General features: G+C 47.9%; 4 protein-coding genes across 4 annotated transcripts; 2 read left to right on the top strand and 2 right to left on the bottom strand.

The window, feature by feature from the left end:
• Positions 1–2,117: 2,117 nt before the first annotated feature.
• On the top strand, positions 2,118–3,179 carry N7498_001174 (uncharacterized protein; the record flags this gene model as incomplete). The annotated part of the gene is made up of 2 exons (XM_058448237.1): positions 2,118–2,341; positions 2,387–3,179. The coding sequence occupies 2 exons, from the start codon at positions 2,118–2,120 to the stop codon at positions 3,177–3,179; spliced, it is 1,017 nt and encodes a 338-aa protein (XP_058313648.1).
• Positions 3,180–7,207: 4,028 nt separating this feature from the next.
• N7498_001175 (alpha-galactosidase A precursor) lies at positions 7,208–8,560 on the top strand (the record flags this gene model as incomplete). Its single annotated transcript, XM_058448238.1, has 2 exons — positions 7,208–7,623; positions 7,678–8,560. 2 exons carry the CDS (start codon positions 7,208–7,210, stop codon positions 8,558–8,560), a joined length of 1,299 nt encoding a protein of 432 aa, XP_058313649.1.
• Positions 8,561–13,222: 4,662 nt separating this feature from the next.
• Positions 13,223–14,471, bottom strand: N7498_001176 (uncharacterized protein; the record flags this gene model as incomplete). Its single annotated transcript, XM_058448239.1, has 2 exons — positions 13,223–14,220; positions 14,279–14,471. 2 exons carry the CDS (start codon positions 14,469–14,471, stop codon positions 13,223–13,225), a joined length of 1,191 nt encoding a protein of 396 aa, XP_058313650.1.
• Positions 14,472–16,286: 1,815 nt separating this feature from the next.
• On the bottom strand, positions 16,287–17,894 carry N7498_001177 (uncharacterized protein; the record flags this gene model as incomplete). The annotated part of the gene is made up of 4 exons (XM_058448240.1): positions 16,287–16,493; positions 16,988–17,114; positions 17,171–17,470; positions 17,527–17,894. The coding sequence occupies 4 exons, from the start codon at positions 17,892–17,894 to the stop codon at positions 16,287–16,289; spliced, it is 1,002 nt and encodes a 333-aa protein (XP_058313651.1).
• Positions 17,895–18,049: the final 155 nt, after the last annotated feature.

The following is an 18,049-nucleotide window of genomic DNA, read 5'->3' on the forward strand; positions in this document are numbered from 1 at the left end:
TTTCAAGGGATTCATCGCATCTTTCATGAAACGAAGGCCGCTTTTCCAATTCAACGTTGAACGTGTTGAATATGCGTTTACCTAAGCCTCAGGATTGAGCTTATTCGCGAATCTCAACAGTGTCACGCACCGCATCAATACAACTGCCTGCAGCTTTACGAAACAAAATGCACATTGATGGTGTAAATGTTTCAGCAAGTTGACCGCTTGTGGAGCGCCGTCTTTTGAAAAGGAAGATATGTGGTACGGATGGATATTCTTCTGACCTGTTTCTGATGACTCGGGCTGATGTTGCTGGATCTTTCGCCTTACACTAAATTTCGCGCGCGCCAAGCTACATTCTCGCGAAAGCGCAGTTTACCCGTTACGAATCTTGCCCGTTGAACAACCGCGTCTGTAGCAAAAGTGGTTGGAGTACCGCAGACTTGCTAGACGCTCGGATCATCAACAGGTTAGTCTTCGTTGAAACAACCCGTTGAAGCAGCCCGTAGAAGCAGCCTGTTGACCAAACCAATGCGGCAATAGCATCCTCCCATGCGTCAGGGCTCTAGAACGCTCTCACTTGCTGTTTCGTGACCTCGTTCAGCTTGTTCTGACTCTAGGCTTCCGGCTATGATAAATTTGATGGCTGAAGATAAGGACTCCGAGAGAGGCTTATGTCCTGAGAGAGCTCTTCAAATTGCGAACAACTGGAACTATCCATTTTCTGCTTGCTGTCAGATATTTAGTGTCTATGGTCTTATATAGCTACGATGGACAAGACGTGCCAAACTATGGCTTGATTGCATATACCGGATTAAAAAGCGAGTTTTTACATTAGTCCGATATCGTAGATGCTTACGATTAGTTTGGTGATGGTCGGATCACACCATACTTTGTGGAGCGAGTAATCGAGCCCGTTACTGTAAATTCTTCCAAGAAGACAATCTCCAGCACAGTCTCCGTCAAACCAACCAGGGAGGACATCCATGATCAACCAGCCGTGACAATCCCCTCTGACACCTCAAAATGGTTTACTCAATGCCGCTGCTGCCGTTCGTAAGTGTTTAGCCCTCACAGAGGCCCAGTGGCAATAACCTGAAATTCATCGGCGGTGAGGCTTGGGTCGTAGTCGACGTATCCAATCTTGTCGATTAGACCATCTATCGACGGGTTGGATCCCCATAACGTCACCTGGAGATCTGTGGTGCCTCTGCTTCTCGGCGGTTTTATAGCGAGTTTCCGGGCCAACATATGCGCGTTGAACTCGAAGCGCAGTCTGCGGTTGCCCACGTGGGGATTTCTGCGGAAGCTTTTGAAGCTCAGTTACTCTTTCCAGGCATGGTGTAGGGTATTCCGCCCTGTGCTTCTGCGGCGGTCGCTTGGTTGGTGTAAGGTCGAGTAGATAAAGGGTATCGGCACCCTTGTGTGCAGATGAACGAGAAACACGAGCCATGAATAACCGGAATGATCGAGAAGGTAATTACCCCAGATTGTTCGAGAATTATCAATCTATATATCTTCCAGGTTTTGCGGTGGGGACGGTTAGCGGGAGGATGTATACAATCAGTGAACCTACACTCACTTCTGCCAATGTATAGTATCATTGATCCTTTTTCTAAGCGCCAATTTTCCCTGCGAGGTTAGAGAGACTGATTCAATTAGCGTGGAGAATCCTCGTGGGTCCCTCTAAGATGCCGCCTTCAAGCTAACTCAACACCGCCGAAGGTTTGCAGGAGGCATTCTTAGCGGTTTGTGGCTTCAAACGTTTGTATGAAGTGAAAATTACATTCTGGGCTTCCGTTGTTACCTCACATTTGTTGCATATAATGTTTTGTCTGCCTTGCATCTTTGCTCCGCGAGGACGAATGTTAAACGTCCCGATCAGGAGCAGCCGAGTCAGCGTTGACTCAACGGTCCATTACTTCCCATGCGTGGGTCCATTCATGGACCTGTTCCGGCAAACAATGGGCAGAGTCTCTGACGGTCTCTTAGGTCTCTTAATTCTCAAGTAAAACAGCGCCCCCAAGAGGGCTATGTCATTTAGACACATCTATAAATACTTGATCACAGCCGGAAGCGAATGGCAAGGCGCGCGGTCCGTTAAAAGGGTGTTTGAAATTTTGAGGTTCACCACGATGGAGCAGCCTGTCAGTGAGCCCTTGTCCGGGGAAAACGGGCGTCCTTTAGCCGAAGTGCAGAGACAAGTGAGCGACCAGCTGGATCGTGAGTTGCGCCAAGACAAAATCAATGAACACGACCAGAGCTTGTACCGTCAGCAGACCGTCTCGCTCAGTATCTCGCCGAACTACGTGAAGCAGTGGGACACCACTGCCGCATTTCGAGAACTGTATCAGAACTGGTAGGCTCCCTCCATTGAGACTGGCAAACGCCTAACCTAAAACAGGAAAGACGCGATCCTGGAAAGGTTTCAGGTCGAGCGTCGGGATTTCCAGCCATGTTACGAAAACAAACGCGACTGTATATCCATCATTGTACCGGACGCTTCCGGACCGCATGGACGCGGCCAAGCTTTGGGGTTTATTAAGTATGAGAAGAAAGCAGAACGTGTGATTCTGGCAAATTCCTGCGCTTCGCTTCGGCCTGACGACCTTCAGTTTAGACAAACATCCAAGGAGGGGAGCCACTATCTCGCCGGATGCCGTGGAGAAGGACTCAAGTTAGCTGCCATGGTGATGTCTCGGAACGGCTATAAAGTGCACATAGCTGCCGGTGGCTGCGACTGGAGCTTCCGAGCACCAGGGCCCTCGCGGTCCCAATTTTCCTGTGTGATTCGCCCATCTAGAAACGCTACCTCCAGCCTCCACACGGACCCAACCAGCGACATAGCGCAATTACGCTCGCATATCGAGAGGGACGTCACGATCACGATTGGTCCAGAACGCAACAGGAAGCGGGACAAAATCTCCTTGGAGCTGTTCAAGAAGTGGCTGGGGGCGACTCTTGATATTCGCGGGTTCTCTTACCCTTCACACATCATTGAAACTAAAGCGGGAGACATCATTCTCGACGCATCTTTCCACGGTAAAGTGTTCTACAAAGGAATGCTTCTATCAGGGCCGGTCTCCGAGACCGAGTCGTTTAGGCTTGGATATAATTTCTTAGCCGGTACGGTCAATCGCGACCGGCAGAGATTGGTTGACAAGCAGGAAGAAGCCAATATAGTCCGGCGGATATAGGAGACGGCCATCGATCAGCACAAAGAGTCGATGCTGCCCATCTATATCAATTTGCTTCGAAATTTCCCTCGGGCGCCAGACGTGGCATTAGCCGAACGTCTGCTAGAAGCTCCCACGAAGTCTCTGATCTAGAAATATCTCCTGCAAGAGGCAAATGGAGAGCGGTTCTACTACAACGAAGCATCTCATACCAAGGTTAGTCGTATTAATAGCCCTATCCGTGACTCCAATAATTGACAATCACTAGGATATAGAAATAATCCGCTATGTCTTGAGAAAGGAGCCCGTCAAACTTCCAAAATCATTATGGGACTTACTCCGACCAAGCTCTGCAATCAGAACAGCAGAGGAAGAGTAGATCAGCACGTTTCAAAATGCCCTGGGGTGTTCAACTCCTAATTCCACTTTCGTAAGGACAGTCCAAAGGGTCCTAAAAGTATATATGGCGCTATCCGATAACACGAAGCATATCGAGGTTTTCTTTATCTATATTCATGACAACACTATCAACGCCTTTTTCGACCTCGAACATTAAGCACTCAAGGTCCACTAGAGGTGGTTGGATTTTGATGCTATACACCGTAAATACCCTTATCGGGATCTATTGCCGAGTAATATAGCCGGGGCCGACGCGCTATTCTTCTGCGATCATATCATCGAGGAGCTCTTGCGAAAGGCGCTCCCTATAATCTTCCGGACTGCTCCTATATCAAGGACTACTAAGAATGGAATCTTGCGACAGATTAGACACCGTCTGAGGCATATGCCCTATAGCATTATATCGAAACCAATACCTCAGAATAAGGGGTTGGTGGTTACTTAGGAGGACAACGAGATAGAGTTATTTCGGAAATCGTGTCGGTCCCGAGTGGCATACTATGTCGTGCTGCATAAAGAGCGATGTGCTAGTGCATGGTTAGAATTACTGCATAGGGATGTAGGTAAGTCTCTCTCCAGCGAAATGCTAGAGTCGTGCTCTTTCAGAACGGGCGACAACTTATATTTCTTCACTAGTTACGTGTGCGGAAGGGCGTGCTTCGTGCGGTTGTCCAGCGTAGTTAACTTCGCAGTGCAAGAAAGGGGTGGTGTTTGCCGACTTAAACTACTCGAAAAAGTACTTTCCTATAATTGCCTTAAACCAGAGATCGGCGTTCTATAGGTATCCGCCAGAAGCGGCGTTCCCCAGCGGATAGATTGAAGCCCGGGATCTCGCGGATGCATTGTCTATTCGCAAGCAACAGGATGCACGTATGCAGTCTTTCCTGTCTTGGACAGAGTCTGGGCCTCCAAGGCCAGCGGCATCTCCGCATCAGCCGCAGCAACTGCTTCCCTGTTCTCAGCAAGCAAAAAGCTCGGATATAGCACAGGAACTCTTCATTCGACAAACCAAGTGGCAAAAGAAAAATTAAAGAGCAATTAAAGTAAATTGTCCTTAGTTTGATGCCCTTAGTTTAATATCCTCAAAAATAGAGAGGAACCAGGTGATCGCAAGTGGGCACTTAGGTCGCTGCAAGGGTCACGTGGCTTTTTTGGCAGTTTTGGTCCGTGCTCATCGCAATTATATAGTCACATCCAAATTCGCATTCTTGCCTCAGTGCCTCAGGCCCTCAGGCTTCGGAACAAGCATGTTCCGAAATTACCTAGGCTGGTAGTTCGCTTAATTTCGGAACATACTTGTTCCGACGCCTGAAGGCCTGAGGCACTAAGGCAAGCAATAATCGGGTATGATCTATGTCACGTGACCGGAACACCTGCTATGGAGCTGAACACGCTGTCGACACCCCTTCCGTCCCGCGCTGCAGTTGTTGATATATCTTGTTTGGGGTTTGCTTCTTAAGCTCCTGACTGACAACGAGTCTCTATCATATTTATAGACTCATTTGCCTAAAGTCCCGCGAAATTTCGGAAGTCAGCAACTACAAGTGCAATGGCAACCGTTCGAAAGACAGGCGAATCGACATATGTGTTCCTCGAGATCAAGGATAATACACTGGATGATATTGATAAACTCTGTTATTTGGGTGATCAGTGTCAAGTTAGCACCCCACGTTTCGGACTTGGATCTCTCGATAAACTCCCTCTTGAAATCATCCACTTGACACTCGTCCGACTTGACATACAGTCGCTGATTGAATTTCGACGCGTCAACAAAGCAGCGACACTGGCTACAGACTCGGTCCCGCAGTTCAAACTTATTCTTGCTCATGCGCCGGCCTCAATCCGTGGGAGCCACAACATAGGAACTGCAAAGTTCTTCTCATGTCAAGACTTATACGAGAAAATATCTACAGCGGAATGTGACAGCTGTGGTGACTTCGGCGGATACTTGTATTTGGTGACCTGTCGTCGCGTTTGCTTCCTATGTTTTACCGAAAAATCCGACTATCTTCCTCTGCCACGGAAAGACGCTATTCTGAAATTTGGCCTTTGCTCTGAACAACTTACAAGTCTACCTTGTTTGAAAAGCTTCCCTGGTCACTATTCGCCTCGGGGAATTAAATGTCGGCGCCGAGAGCTTTTACTCGATCATTCTGTTGCACGTCAAACTGGGATCTCCGTGCACAGGTCTATTAGCTCCATGGAAAAATACGCCTCGGAATCCGCTTCTAAAAAGCTAGAGGCCTACAATACGAAACTGTCTCTTTGCAGAACAAATGGGACGAATGTACGGCGACCCAGGTCTGAAGATCTCTTTGATGGGCGCTGTTCTAATCCTAGGCGTTTTATGGGCATCATTCGCGCTCCGTTCTTGAATTTTCGAACTGCATCCCCAGAGTGGGGCTTCCACTGCGTCGCTTGCAAATCGCATCACTATTGTCGACCACTTCATTGGCGACGAGAGTATACGCTGGTTACCTTCAAGGATCACATCAGAGAATGTGGGGAAATAAAAGAGGGGAAACACATTCCCTGGGCGAATTGAGAAAATGCCTCATCGCTACGAATTTGCTTGATAACAATTGCTTTGTTTCCTAAGATACAAACAATATATATATCACAAGTGCGGAAATTAACAATAGACTCACTTCCCATCCATCCACAAGCTTCGTCCAACATTCTTCTCTCTGCGCATTTCATCCTTCCCAGGCTTCACCATATGCCGTGCACACATATGAACAGAAGGGTCCAATGCCTCCCAGTTCACTGGAGAGCATTTGACATTCGTGCCTTGACGGTCATCGCATTGTTTGAACTCTTCGGTCTTCCTACAACCACATGTGTACATTCGGTAAAACTGGGTACACATATTGGCCTAACCAACCTTAGTTATTAAGCCACGATTATTCATAAATGCTGACGACTTACTGATCCGGCGTTTGAGCAGCGATGTTCAGATTGGTGTCCTAGTTGCTGTCGACCTTTGGACTGGGGTAATCAGTACAATATAATCATGTGATGGATATCAAGATCGGGTCATACAGCCAAACTCGATTTTGTCTTCTCCTAGTAAAGTTTTGATTAATCGTAAATCGAAAATCAAAGGTGAGAGTGCTGATTCAATTTATGTCTTTGATTTCGCAATATTAGATAAGACTCTGCGTTCGCGCCATGGCCTAGAAAGACACCACAAGGGCGCTTCAAATTCCTGATAGAAATTATTGAGGTAGTCTCTTGTCCAACAAATTTGAATTTGACGCATCGCTCAGGTTGGTCTTGTGTACTACAACCAATCTGAGATTTTCTGGACGCGCTGATTCTCTGACGATTGCAACCACACATCGCTTAGCGCCGTCTCGTTCCAGCTCTGACATTTGCAGGCCAATCATAGATCGACCTGCCTGGGCCAGAAATAGGCCATTTGTCGCCTTACAAGAAAATATGCGCCCGCACGGCCCACACCACTTGTTTCAGCAGACGCCGCCCCACCCGACCGCCTTGGACCTTCACCAAGCACAGAAACAATCGCGATATGAACCTGATGCTTCCAACTTGACGGCAGTCGATACACTTCTTGACTACAAAAGCTCGCTACAGGCCTGAAAGAGCCTATTGAACATTCTTCTCTTCATCATTGCACGAAAATAATCATGGCTGAACCATTTGGCCTAGCATCCGGAACCCTTGCTCTGGCGACGCTCGCATTTCAAAGCAGCGTCTCACTTTATGAGACAGTGAACAGCTTCCATCCGCATCCGAAACGTGTGCGCGCTCTTCTCGGTGAGCTTGAAGCTTTAAGCACCGCGCTAGCTTCCCTCGTTGACCGGGTGAAATCGACCTCTGATGTCGGTCACTCAGTCCTGGATCTGCCGCTATTGCGATGCGATAATGCCTGCAAAAAGTTCCGGCAGGAGGTAACCCAATGTACGTCGCGATTGAACAGTAACCGGGCAAGCTTCCGTGACTGGGCGACGCTGACGTACATGGGTGATAAAATTGACGATTTCTGCGATTTGCTGGCAGGATATAAGGCCACGATCAATACTGCCTTGACCGATGCAACTCTGTAAGCTTCCCTCAGCCAATTCTCCGATTGCGGTTCTTACTAATCGTGCGCAAGACGCCAATCTACAGTCACCGTTGAAAGCACCGGAAAATACGAGGATCTCATCCACGATGCGAAGGATGACCTGGGAGCTCAAATTTCTGCAGCCCGGATGGGTAATCAACCAGTAATCGAACTGCTCCAAGCTGAAGTTGACGAAAATGACCAAAGCTTTTTCCGCGTTCTAGTTGATGGGCTGTCTATTAAATACATCACCGTGGAACCGGACATTTACAGCACTGAGGATATGTGCTTTGGCCCTTCTCTGGTGTCGGTCTTGCCGACATTCCCCATTGGTGACTGGAATGATGGATTGGTGGCTAAAAACCCGAACGACGGCAAACCATTCTTTGCGCGTGTCTGTCTGGCCCCATTCCCCGGCGTTCAGAACACCTGGCATGAAATCTATGTCGATTACTTGGATCTTTCGATCGGTCGGAAATTACGAACAGGTATTTATGAAGCCAAATCATCGTTATCTGATGATATTATTGTCGTCAAATTCGCTCGTTTTCCGTGGGAGGTTCAATACATCGAGAATGAAACCACAGCATATCAATGGATATCCGGCCATAATATCGGGCCGCAATTTCTTGGTCACTTAACAGAAAACGGTCGAGTGATCGGGTTTTTAATGGAACGCATTACCGATGCACGGCATGCTAGTGCTGAGGACATTGAGGTCTGCAGGGAGGTATTGTCTCGACTGCATAACCTAGGGGTTCGACACGGAGATACCAATCGATTTAATTTTCTCATCCGTGATTCGAAGGCTACTTTGATTGATTTTGACACGGCCCAGAAATGCGACGATCGTGACTCCCTTCTACAGGAGTCTGAAGAATTAAGTGCATGTCTCAAAGACATGTCAGGTAGAGGAGGTGGAGGTCTCCTTTGAAATGTGCAAGGCTGGCACCATGGCCTGGCTCTGGCAGAAAATAACGGGCCGTACCCTCCGTCTCGTATCGGCCTTCTATCATCTATTGCAGGTTTCGTTGCTATGCCTCCTCACGAGCCAAAGTGCTAGTCACTTTGACCGTTAAGAGGTTGAGCAAAATGTGTCATATGTGGGATAAAAAATGATCGGAGTAATATGATGGCCATCACAGTATCATAGGAAATCTTAGGGTGTTATGAGAGCCACGTTCATCGAATAAAGGAGTCGATGTTCGCCTATTCTACAGTAGTGCATTTTTGGTAAGACAGTCGAATATAATATGCCACGGTAGGCTTATCGAATCATTTGTCTAACTTGAGTCTAATAGCTCAATATGTTAGGTCTCTGGGAGGTGTTGAAACCACTCTTAAGGATTTTCTTTTGGCAGCAATTGACGCGACCACCGTCGCCGCCGCCGACGAAGCGACAGTCAAGATATCGAAGTCCGCCCACTAGGCTAGCTAGCCACTTTGGACAACATTTGGCAGTTTGAGAATTGAAACATTTTATTCAACTTGTGACCGTGCTACAAAGCTATATAGATAACTTGGGCCTTGTCACGAACATGCATGGAGCGGAGGGCATATGCTGGGAGTGGGCCCATATTGGGCCACCGAGGGTAATAGCTGGCTCCAGCTCACGTGTATACTATTTGTCGGTGGTCATGACCTCATGGGTATTACAGCCTGCAATATTGTATTCCAAATACACTGACAGGATAGAATCGAAGTCGGAATGGTGTCTCACCACTTCAGACCGTTGGCAGCTTCGATCGCCACATTCAGTTATCGACGACTTAGGCTTGGTGTGGCTCTGCCAGCCCCGCAGACTTGTTCTAGATCCCCGAGGGACATATTGGCTTTTGGGGAAGCTGGGGAAGATCAATAATCATTATCGACAGAAATTAGTCCTCAGGTCTCTGACAAATATTACCATATGTAGTTGACTATACAAAATAAACACAGTAAGGATAAACAGATCATGCTTTGATAACCGGCTCTCCTATTTGTCCATTTCAGCAACATTCTCGAATGCAATACAGCTTGAGGATGAGCGGGTCCCAGGATCTGTTGCTGCTTGGCCACGCAGGTTTTCAACAAATCTATTGCTATCGCATGTCGACCTGTGGATTTCAAGGTGAAGGCCAGATTGGCCACGTTCGTCAGAGTAGAGGTATGGTCAGCGCCGAGCTTCGTCTTGCACGTCCCGATGACCTGCAGCTCAAGTCGCTCGGCCCTTTCCCATTGGCCCTGTTTCCAAAAATGTCGACGCCAGAAGGGCGATACTCGTCAGCGTAGAGGGATGGCCGCTGCCAAGATTCGTCTTGCTTGTCTCTATAGCCTGCACAAGGAGCTGCTCCGCCTCTTCTAACTGGCTCTGGGCCCAAAATGTCGACGCCAGATTGGTCGTAATTGTCAGCGTGTCCGAATGGTCGGCGCAGAGCCTCATCTTGTGAGTCTCCAGCACCTGCACGAAGAGCTGCTCGGCCTCCCGTGCCCTTCAAGCAGCCATGCTGTGGCCAGTATTGCGGTGCTATCGAGGATATCTTCATGTTTCTCACCTAATAGATATACGGGATCTTATTTTGTTAATGCTATGACGAAATTATCGCAGGGTTTTCCTGCCTAGCAATCACCTTTTTTGAGGTCCGCAGCTTTGAGATGCTTCTCAAGCTCCCAGGAACTGCGAGATCGCCAAGTCAAGTGCATTTCCTAATACCCAGCATCCCCCAGACTTTCCAGCCAACATCACTTTACTGTTATATATGTCGAGCTGCTCGAGTATGTGTATGTACCATAACAGTTCGTCTGATGCTCTATCGAGTTCGAAGGCAGTCTCGATGAGACTTGGCCACTTCAAAGTAGCAATAGTGCCATCCCGAAAATCCTTGAGAACCGTACTCATACCGGCGCGCCTTATAACGGAATATTGGGTCACAAGGTCGCGAAGTTCGTTTTCAACAGGGCTAAGCTGATGGCAACATGCTAACGGGAGGCAAATCGAATGAATAATGTACAGGTAAAAGCGGTGTACAGGCATCTTCTTAAATTTATCTTGCCGTGATTGAGACAGGGACAGTGTTTTGGAATATAAAACACATTCTCCAACACATGGACGACTCTTATAGGTCCCGAAGTGACCGATGAATATAGGCTCGCACGCCTCAGCGCGTGCATCATAGGTCTTTTGTGCTTGGGGGGGGACGATATGATGAAACTGGTTTCCTTAATGTAGAGGTTCGTTGAAATACCATCTGGGTGACAACCGGTGATGATGAGTGAGTGGCTGGGTACGCCTGAGTTGGACTCAATTCAATCGGGACAACCATTTGGTATTGATTTGAAACATACTCGTTTTAGTGATACCAGAGTGGTAATCTATCGACACAAATATCTGTGGCTGTGCCTAATATCTGTGGCTGTGTAAGAATCACGTATGATATGACAAACGAATACCAGTTTCAAATTCTAAGTTAATTACAATACTATGATTCCCCGTCCCCTATCCACTACACTCTCTTTCTGTTGCACGGTCTCGTTTGCGAATGCTTCAAGTCCATGTACAATGGCCACTCTCAATCAATACTTATTTCTGGCTCATATATTTGAGCCAAGAAGAGGAATAGGTGTAAACGGGAAAGCTGCCGCTTACGCATGTATCTGTTCTATTTCACTACTAATACTAATGTATCAAATCACTTTTCAAGGAGTTTGCACTCTGCTCATAGCCCAGTGACCATGCAAGTAGAGTAGCGATTCTACTAGGAAGAATGTAGGGGAAGACGAAGCTAGGCTTAGAAAAATATACGTGATATCTGGAATTGGTACTGTGCTACATACGTCTCAATGTAGGTTCCCCACTTTTCTCAGAAGAGCTTGCTATAACGTCTATTGTACAAGGGGACTGTGCACAACATGCTAAAACAGATGACGTTGTCCCAAGGCACTGAGGGAAACATTTGTTTTACTGCATATACGTTCGATTACAACGAGGTCAGAAGCGAGAAAAAGGAAAACGAATTACCCTCACTTTCTAGACTACTGTTTATGAGCCAGGCCCTTTACACAGGACCAAATTTTGACCAACTCGAGGGGAATCGAAGGTCCACCAGAGGCTCGCTGGACCTTTCAATATGGTTTTCCTAAATAACAATTGATGATCCCCATAAAGCGAAAGTATCAGCTCATGAAAGACTGCTTCCTATGTTAACCTCAGAATCAGGCAAGAAGACTATCAATGGAGGGTTCTCCGTCAGCAAAACCCGGATCACCAGCACCGACCGTTCAGCACGCCTTGAAAACGAGTCACGCGAGAAGGGTTTATCAAAAAGTACAGCGGAGAAAAGAAACTCTCTTTAAAAAAGCTTTCGAGTACTCCGTTCAATGCGATGCTGATATTCAGCTTATTGTGCGGATAAGGAAGACCGGTCAGATTTTTACTTTGACTTCCAACTCGGAAGGGTGGCCGCTCTCCGCAAAACAGCTGGTATGTTAAACCTCATGCACATTTTCAATGCTTACTTATTGATCACTAAACGAGAAAGGCCATAAATCACCCACTTCCAATACAAAAAACGACGGAGGACCTTTCTAGGCAATATGAGGAACAGGGTATCTCCCTTAATGAAACCAAGGTCGGCGTCCAAAGCGTCACAGAGAACAGCAATACAGATGGCCTGGTGTTATGATTTCTAATGCGAAAATCTAAAGTAGAAAATGCGTGAATGACTTATCCCGGGAGAATCCAGATCTTGGCAGATCGTGACGTGAAACATCCTCACGGCCGTAGTAGCTACGCCAGATCCAAGGTAGATCACTATCCACAGTTCCTTAGCGAATTTGCAGAGTTGTCTACATAGCGTAGGTCATATGTGCCAGAGCCCTTTAGTCAATTGCATCGGGAGAGGGCGTAGTCTTATGGCCACTACTGTAAAGCCAGGTAAACATGCACAAGCCTTGAGGGTCTCTAGGAGATCAATGGCTTCCCAGCACCGCTATCAGGTCTCCCAGGAACATGTTAGTCAGTCCACAGGGATACAGGTTGCCTTCCTAGGAGCGACAAGTCCCCCAGGAGCGGGTAAACCTTTTCCTGGGATCTGCTAACTCCCCATAATATGCTCAGAGTGATGAAGGCCTCTCGGGTCACTCGGCGGATTCTCCCTACTATGCACGCCACACTCTCAGCATCTATATTTAGGTGCTTTTCAAATGGTTTGTTTCAACAGTTACGGTGAAGATCCACAGAACATTGTCTTCCATTCATAGTCAGTGAATGAAATTATCAGTTATTTGTGATTATTGACCCACTTCCTAGATTCGTCCTTGATCTCAAACTCGATGATACGCTAAGCTTGCGACACTTATTGGAGAAAAAGTGGCTGGAAGTTCTCCGGTGTCCCCGGGCCTTTTCTTAACATTCACGTCAAAAAGCCAGAGCGTGTAACAAAAGCAATAAAGTCTGCTCGTTAAACATCATTCTGGTATTTGAATCAGCTCTAAACATGCATAACCCCCTGACCCATAAGGGGTGTAGCGATGGCCGCATTCACAGTGTAATTCTTGCCACTCAGATCACAGAGTCCACGTAGTGAGCTTGTTACCGGCATAATTCAATGAATGGATTTTAGAATTTGCTAATGCTTCGTAGCTGGGGATCGATGCAATCCAGCCTTGGTCCATTTGACACACCGGAATGTTTCACAGCTCGCGAGGTGTACCTTCGATGGCGCCCGGCATCGCTCCTTGTATTCTTGAGTTGATGATGCCGACCCAGCCTTTGGCTTCTTCGGACATTCTGGGTGCAGTTTTCACGTCGACCGGAGAAGCTTGAGTGATTTTCTTCGCTGGAGGGGCTCTTGGGTTGCTTTAAGAGCCCGGAATGACGTTGTTTGACTGCGTTCAGAGTTCTTTCGGGAAAAGTATCATGGATACGGTCCCATGGCCATTTTTGGCTGTCTCTCAGATCGAGCAAACGACGATCATCCTCAGGAGTCCACTTTTCACGCGTGGTAACTTGCCGTGCCTGTACGGTCGTAGCTTTTCGAATAGGATTCGCTATTGATAGGGTGCTTGTTGCAATGATACCATATGCGTGCTGCAATGTTTTAGTTGCAAGTTGGATTACCGCAAGATTTTCTTTGAGAATATCGGCATTGGCAAGATCATCAGAGAACTTGGCCTCGACAGTACTTAGGCTGTAAAAACGTTTTAGATACCTGATCGCATTCCCGAGCCCGACTAGATGATTGTCTGCATAGTCCTCTCCGCTATGAAATGACGAACTTTCGGCTTCTGATTGACTCGTTCGTCTTCCTCGTGACTTAGTCGCATTGATGGTAGTTGAAGTCGGGTACCGGCGTCGTTTCGGGGAAGGGATACCTGGGTCCCCCAAAGCACGTTTCCTTCGACTTGCAGTAAACTGCATGTGATCATCTTCAAAAACATCGAAGACTCTCGTTGTTCCAGGTCCATCTAGGCCAGTCACAGATGCCGTACTACTGACTCGGGAGGAAGGATAAAGCGCAACCTCTTCGGGATAATTGGGGTACTTATCGGCGGCTGGTGCATCATCGGGATAGGCGTCAGGCGAAACAGGTCGAGAGAGCCGGTCAGTTTCCGATGCTGGGAATAACATATCAATCCAAACGTCTTGGAGCAAATCTTTGAAGATTTAACTTACCGAAGTTCATTACTCTGCCTTCTTCTTCTGGCACATTGTTCTTCTGGCTGTAGCCGCCTGCTTCGCAGCTTTCTCTTGACGTGTTCAGTTGCTCTGTTATAACGATGGTCTGAGTTTCCGAACCAACCGAAGAGCACCTTCGCGGGGAATTCGGTGTTGGCTGCCAGAAATTTTGATGATTCAGCGTTACCATGGTGAACGCAAGGATCTTTAGAGGAGAGTTGAAGTGGGAGATAGCGAAGTTGGAGTTAACAGGATGTAGGGGGAAAAAGCCGCACGAAAGTGATCCTTGGGCTTTTTATATTCCAGGCATCATTGTCTCTTCACCCCCGTTGCACTATGAAGCGAAATGTAAGAAGATCGGCAAAGTTTTCGGCCCAATAACTAATGCAGCATGGTAATGAGACTACATGTGTTATCGGCGCAGCTTCTCGACCCTTTGCGGCGGCCAATTGAAACCCTTTCTATCTCGTAGTGGATCGACTGGAGGAAGCGTTCCCAGGAACACTAACATGATATGGACTGTCTGGGGGACTTCTTTTCTGAATTTATACTCGGACAGATGGTTGATGTCTCCGCTTTTCGTAGCACGGCGTATCGATGCAGTCGAGGCCCATGACAGGGAACCTGGGAATATTTGCCCAATGGAGGCAGTGTTTGATGTTCCTGGGATCGAGTCAGCCTCGGAGATAGCACCGCGAAAATACGTCATTTCCTAGCTCCGCTCCCAGGAGCACGAGTAGGCAGCAGTGCGGTTACTGTCGGAGCATGTGAAAGAACGGAGAGGTAGAATGAGGTCGAATGGGCCGGTCGGCCTGAACATTGGGGTGAGCGATCAGGCTGCTCAGGGAGTAAATCAGGGTCGCTCAGGGAGCAGCTCAGGGTTGCTCAGTGAGCAGCTCAGGGCGGCGGGGTGACTAACTCACCCTGTGCTCCGGGAGCCGATCACTTCCCGAGGCGGCAGTTTTACCGTCACCATTATTACGCCCGAAATACCGACAAACAACATTCAGATAGCTATCACCTTGCTGAAATGACTGGATTTCTTGGGCCACCACCGCGCGTTATGCTTGAGCAAAGTCAATATGCGAACAAGTTTTTTGATGATTGCGGTAAGTTTTCAGTTTTCCCTTTTGGTCTCATTGAAGTTCTTTTGCTAATCAGTGGAAGATAGGCAAATGGAAAGGCCTTAATGAAATTCCTTCTACGTCTTTAGAGGACCTGGAGGGCAACGTCCAAGGAACGCAGCAAAAGCTTCTTCTTGGTTTTATGCGCAAAATGCTGCGGTGGCGACCAGAGGAACGAGTTTCGGCGAAAGAGTTGCTATTGGATCCTTGGTTAAGATCACCATAGTTTTGAAATGGCTTCCCGCCTAAAATACTATATGGTAGTTAGATTAATTAAAAAGAAAGAGAATATAAAAAGAAGAATCTCCTAAGAGGACTTTTCGGAAAGGTAGGGGAGGTTTGCATCATCCGTGAATCGAACACGGGCCTCGTCGATGGCAACGACGAATTCTACCACTAGACCAATGATGCTAGTTGTTGAAGAACTATGGCAAAATTTGCACTACAAATCAATTGCACATCGAATGTGTAAGGTTTGAGGCTACCTTTGGAACTAAACGTATTTTTCATTCGTCGAGTTGATTGGATCACTGTTTTGGAGATGTGAAAATGCCAATTGAGTCAATCGATACTCCCCAGGCTTGCGAAGGCATGAACGTGTCCGTAAGTGTGAAAATATATCCGGAGCAAATCGGTCTGCTTCTTTTAGGCCAAGACATGACACATTCCAGTGGTTAGGACCGAATCGCGTAGACATATCTGAAGGGACCAACACATGTACGTGAGTGTGTTGCCATGGATGTGCGTTCTCTATAACCTTGGAAGCTTAAACCAACAATTTGTATTTATGTACCCAAATAATTCTATAGTGAGACGTTCCCTCGACGGACAGACGGTATCTTTCTCGGACGAGGTATTATTTAAAAAAAGAGAGCATCTATCTAATCATCCCATTCCTCATCGAGTTGATCAATCAACCGATTTTCCGCATCCACATCCCTTCGTCCACCATGCCCTCCGCCTCGGCCACCGATAGCACCGATGAACCCACCGCGGCTATCACTACCCGCGCGAGTATATCCGCTGTTCGACGGTCGGTTGGATCGGAAACATTTCCCGACAGACGAGAACATAATGACGAACATGTCCTGTGGGGAAGAAGTCAGCACACTGCTTTGTGCGAAACCATTGTAAAATAAAGGAATCTCCCAGAGTCGGTGACAAGGACCAAGAGGTGCAATGTAGAGAATACGGGTCCTTGGAGCTGTGTTTATCTAGCAACATCCAAAACCAAACAACTCAAGTATGAGAGGAAGTAAGACCACCGGATATTGCCAGATAAACCGTCGAAGTGATGCATGAAAATCGTGGAATCTCGCTCCGGAGTCATGACAAAGTACACGCCGTGGTCAACACAGACGAAAATCGAGCATATAACTAGCAAATGGAAAGAACGCAGCAAGGACAACGCAAGGGCGAGCGCGTTTAACGATGCAAATCAGGCCCCAGACCAGCTAAAGCCAATTCAATCCAATCGTGAAACCGGTAGCCCAGCAACACTTGAGTTCTGGTGGGAGTGCGAAGCCACGGTTGTATACCTGGCCCTTCGAGACCGACAGGGAACTAGAAACAGGATACTCACTTTAATGAAATCGAACATCCCAGCCCAGAGGCTGAAGTTCGGGCACTGGCGCCAACCGCGCTGGTGCATGACCGTTCGTTGATAAGCACAACCACCAATCAGATAAGCGGCCACGGCGATGAGCATTCTGAAATCAAGGACGTTAGCATCGACTCCCACACCTGTACGAGGGGGAGAACCCACATCACACCAAAGACCCCACCTGGTCCCATCCCACCGGCGTTCGGATCGACCGCAATTCCGCCACAGGCAGCAGAGCTGCGCACCTCGAAGTAGTAGGTGCAAGAGTCCATGGTACCGACGAAGGAGGGGGTGGCCTGGTTCGGTAGAGCATCGCGATCGCAGAGGAAGGACATGATGGTGGATTTCCTTCGAACGGAGCTGTTCGAGCTGGCGGTGTTAAAGTCGTCGGGGCATGGGGACCCATTCGTATAATTGAGGACGAGCTTACGGCCCCGGAAGAAAGGATCCGAAGCTTGCTGTCTGTTAAGGCAAGAGGCGTTAGCATGGGAGACTCCAGGATATCAGATCCACCATACCCAATTGAATATATCTTCCCATCGCGCTCGTAGAATGCGCTGACGTTCTTCCAGAGCGATGATTCCACTCCCACTACATCTTCCACCTTCTCAATGACCGGCGCGCAGATGTTGAGCGTGAAGTTGGCCATGTAGTCATGGCCCTTCGCGTGCCAGCTCTCGCCACGGTCATCCTTATTCACTTGCTTGCCGTTCTTCAATTCAGGTGGCGCTAGCGAGATCGCCCTCAGGTCGAAGTACATGCCGCTGGTTGGCGAGCGAGCCACACAAGGGGCATCATCTTTCAGGTGAGAATTGTCGGCGCTGGCCAGGCCCAGGATGGATGATAAGAGGAACAGCGAATAATGAGCAGAGCCTGTCAGCTTCATGATGAATGGTCAACAAGTCAGAGACTTGCAGACAGAGCAAAGTGTCGAAAACAGCGGAGTCCAGCTCTTGGTGAAATGGGAAGAGCTTACGTTGCATCACCGGTGATTGGCGATGGTTGGCGATGCGGAGAAAGGGCCGGAGCCGCGGGCGCTTG

This window comes from Penicillium cinerascens (assembly GCF_028974065.1).
Source record: "Penicillium cinerascens strain IBT 15544 chromosome Unknown contig_16_segment0_segment0, whole genome shotgun sequence".
NCBI lineage: Eukaryota > Fungi > Ascomycota > Eurotiomycetes > Eurotiales > Aspergillaceae > Penicillium > Penicillium cinerascens.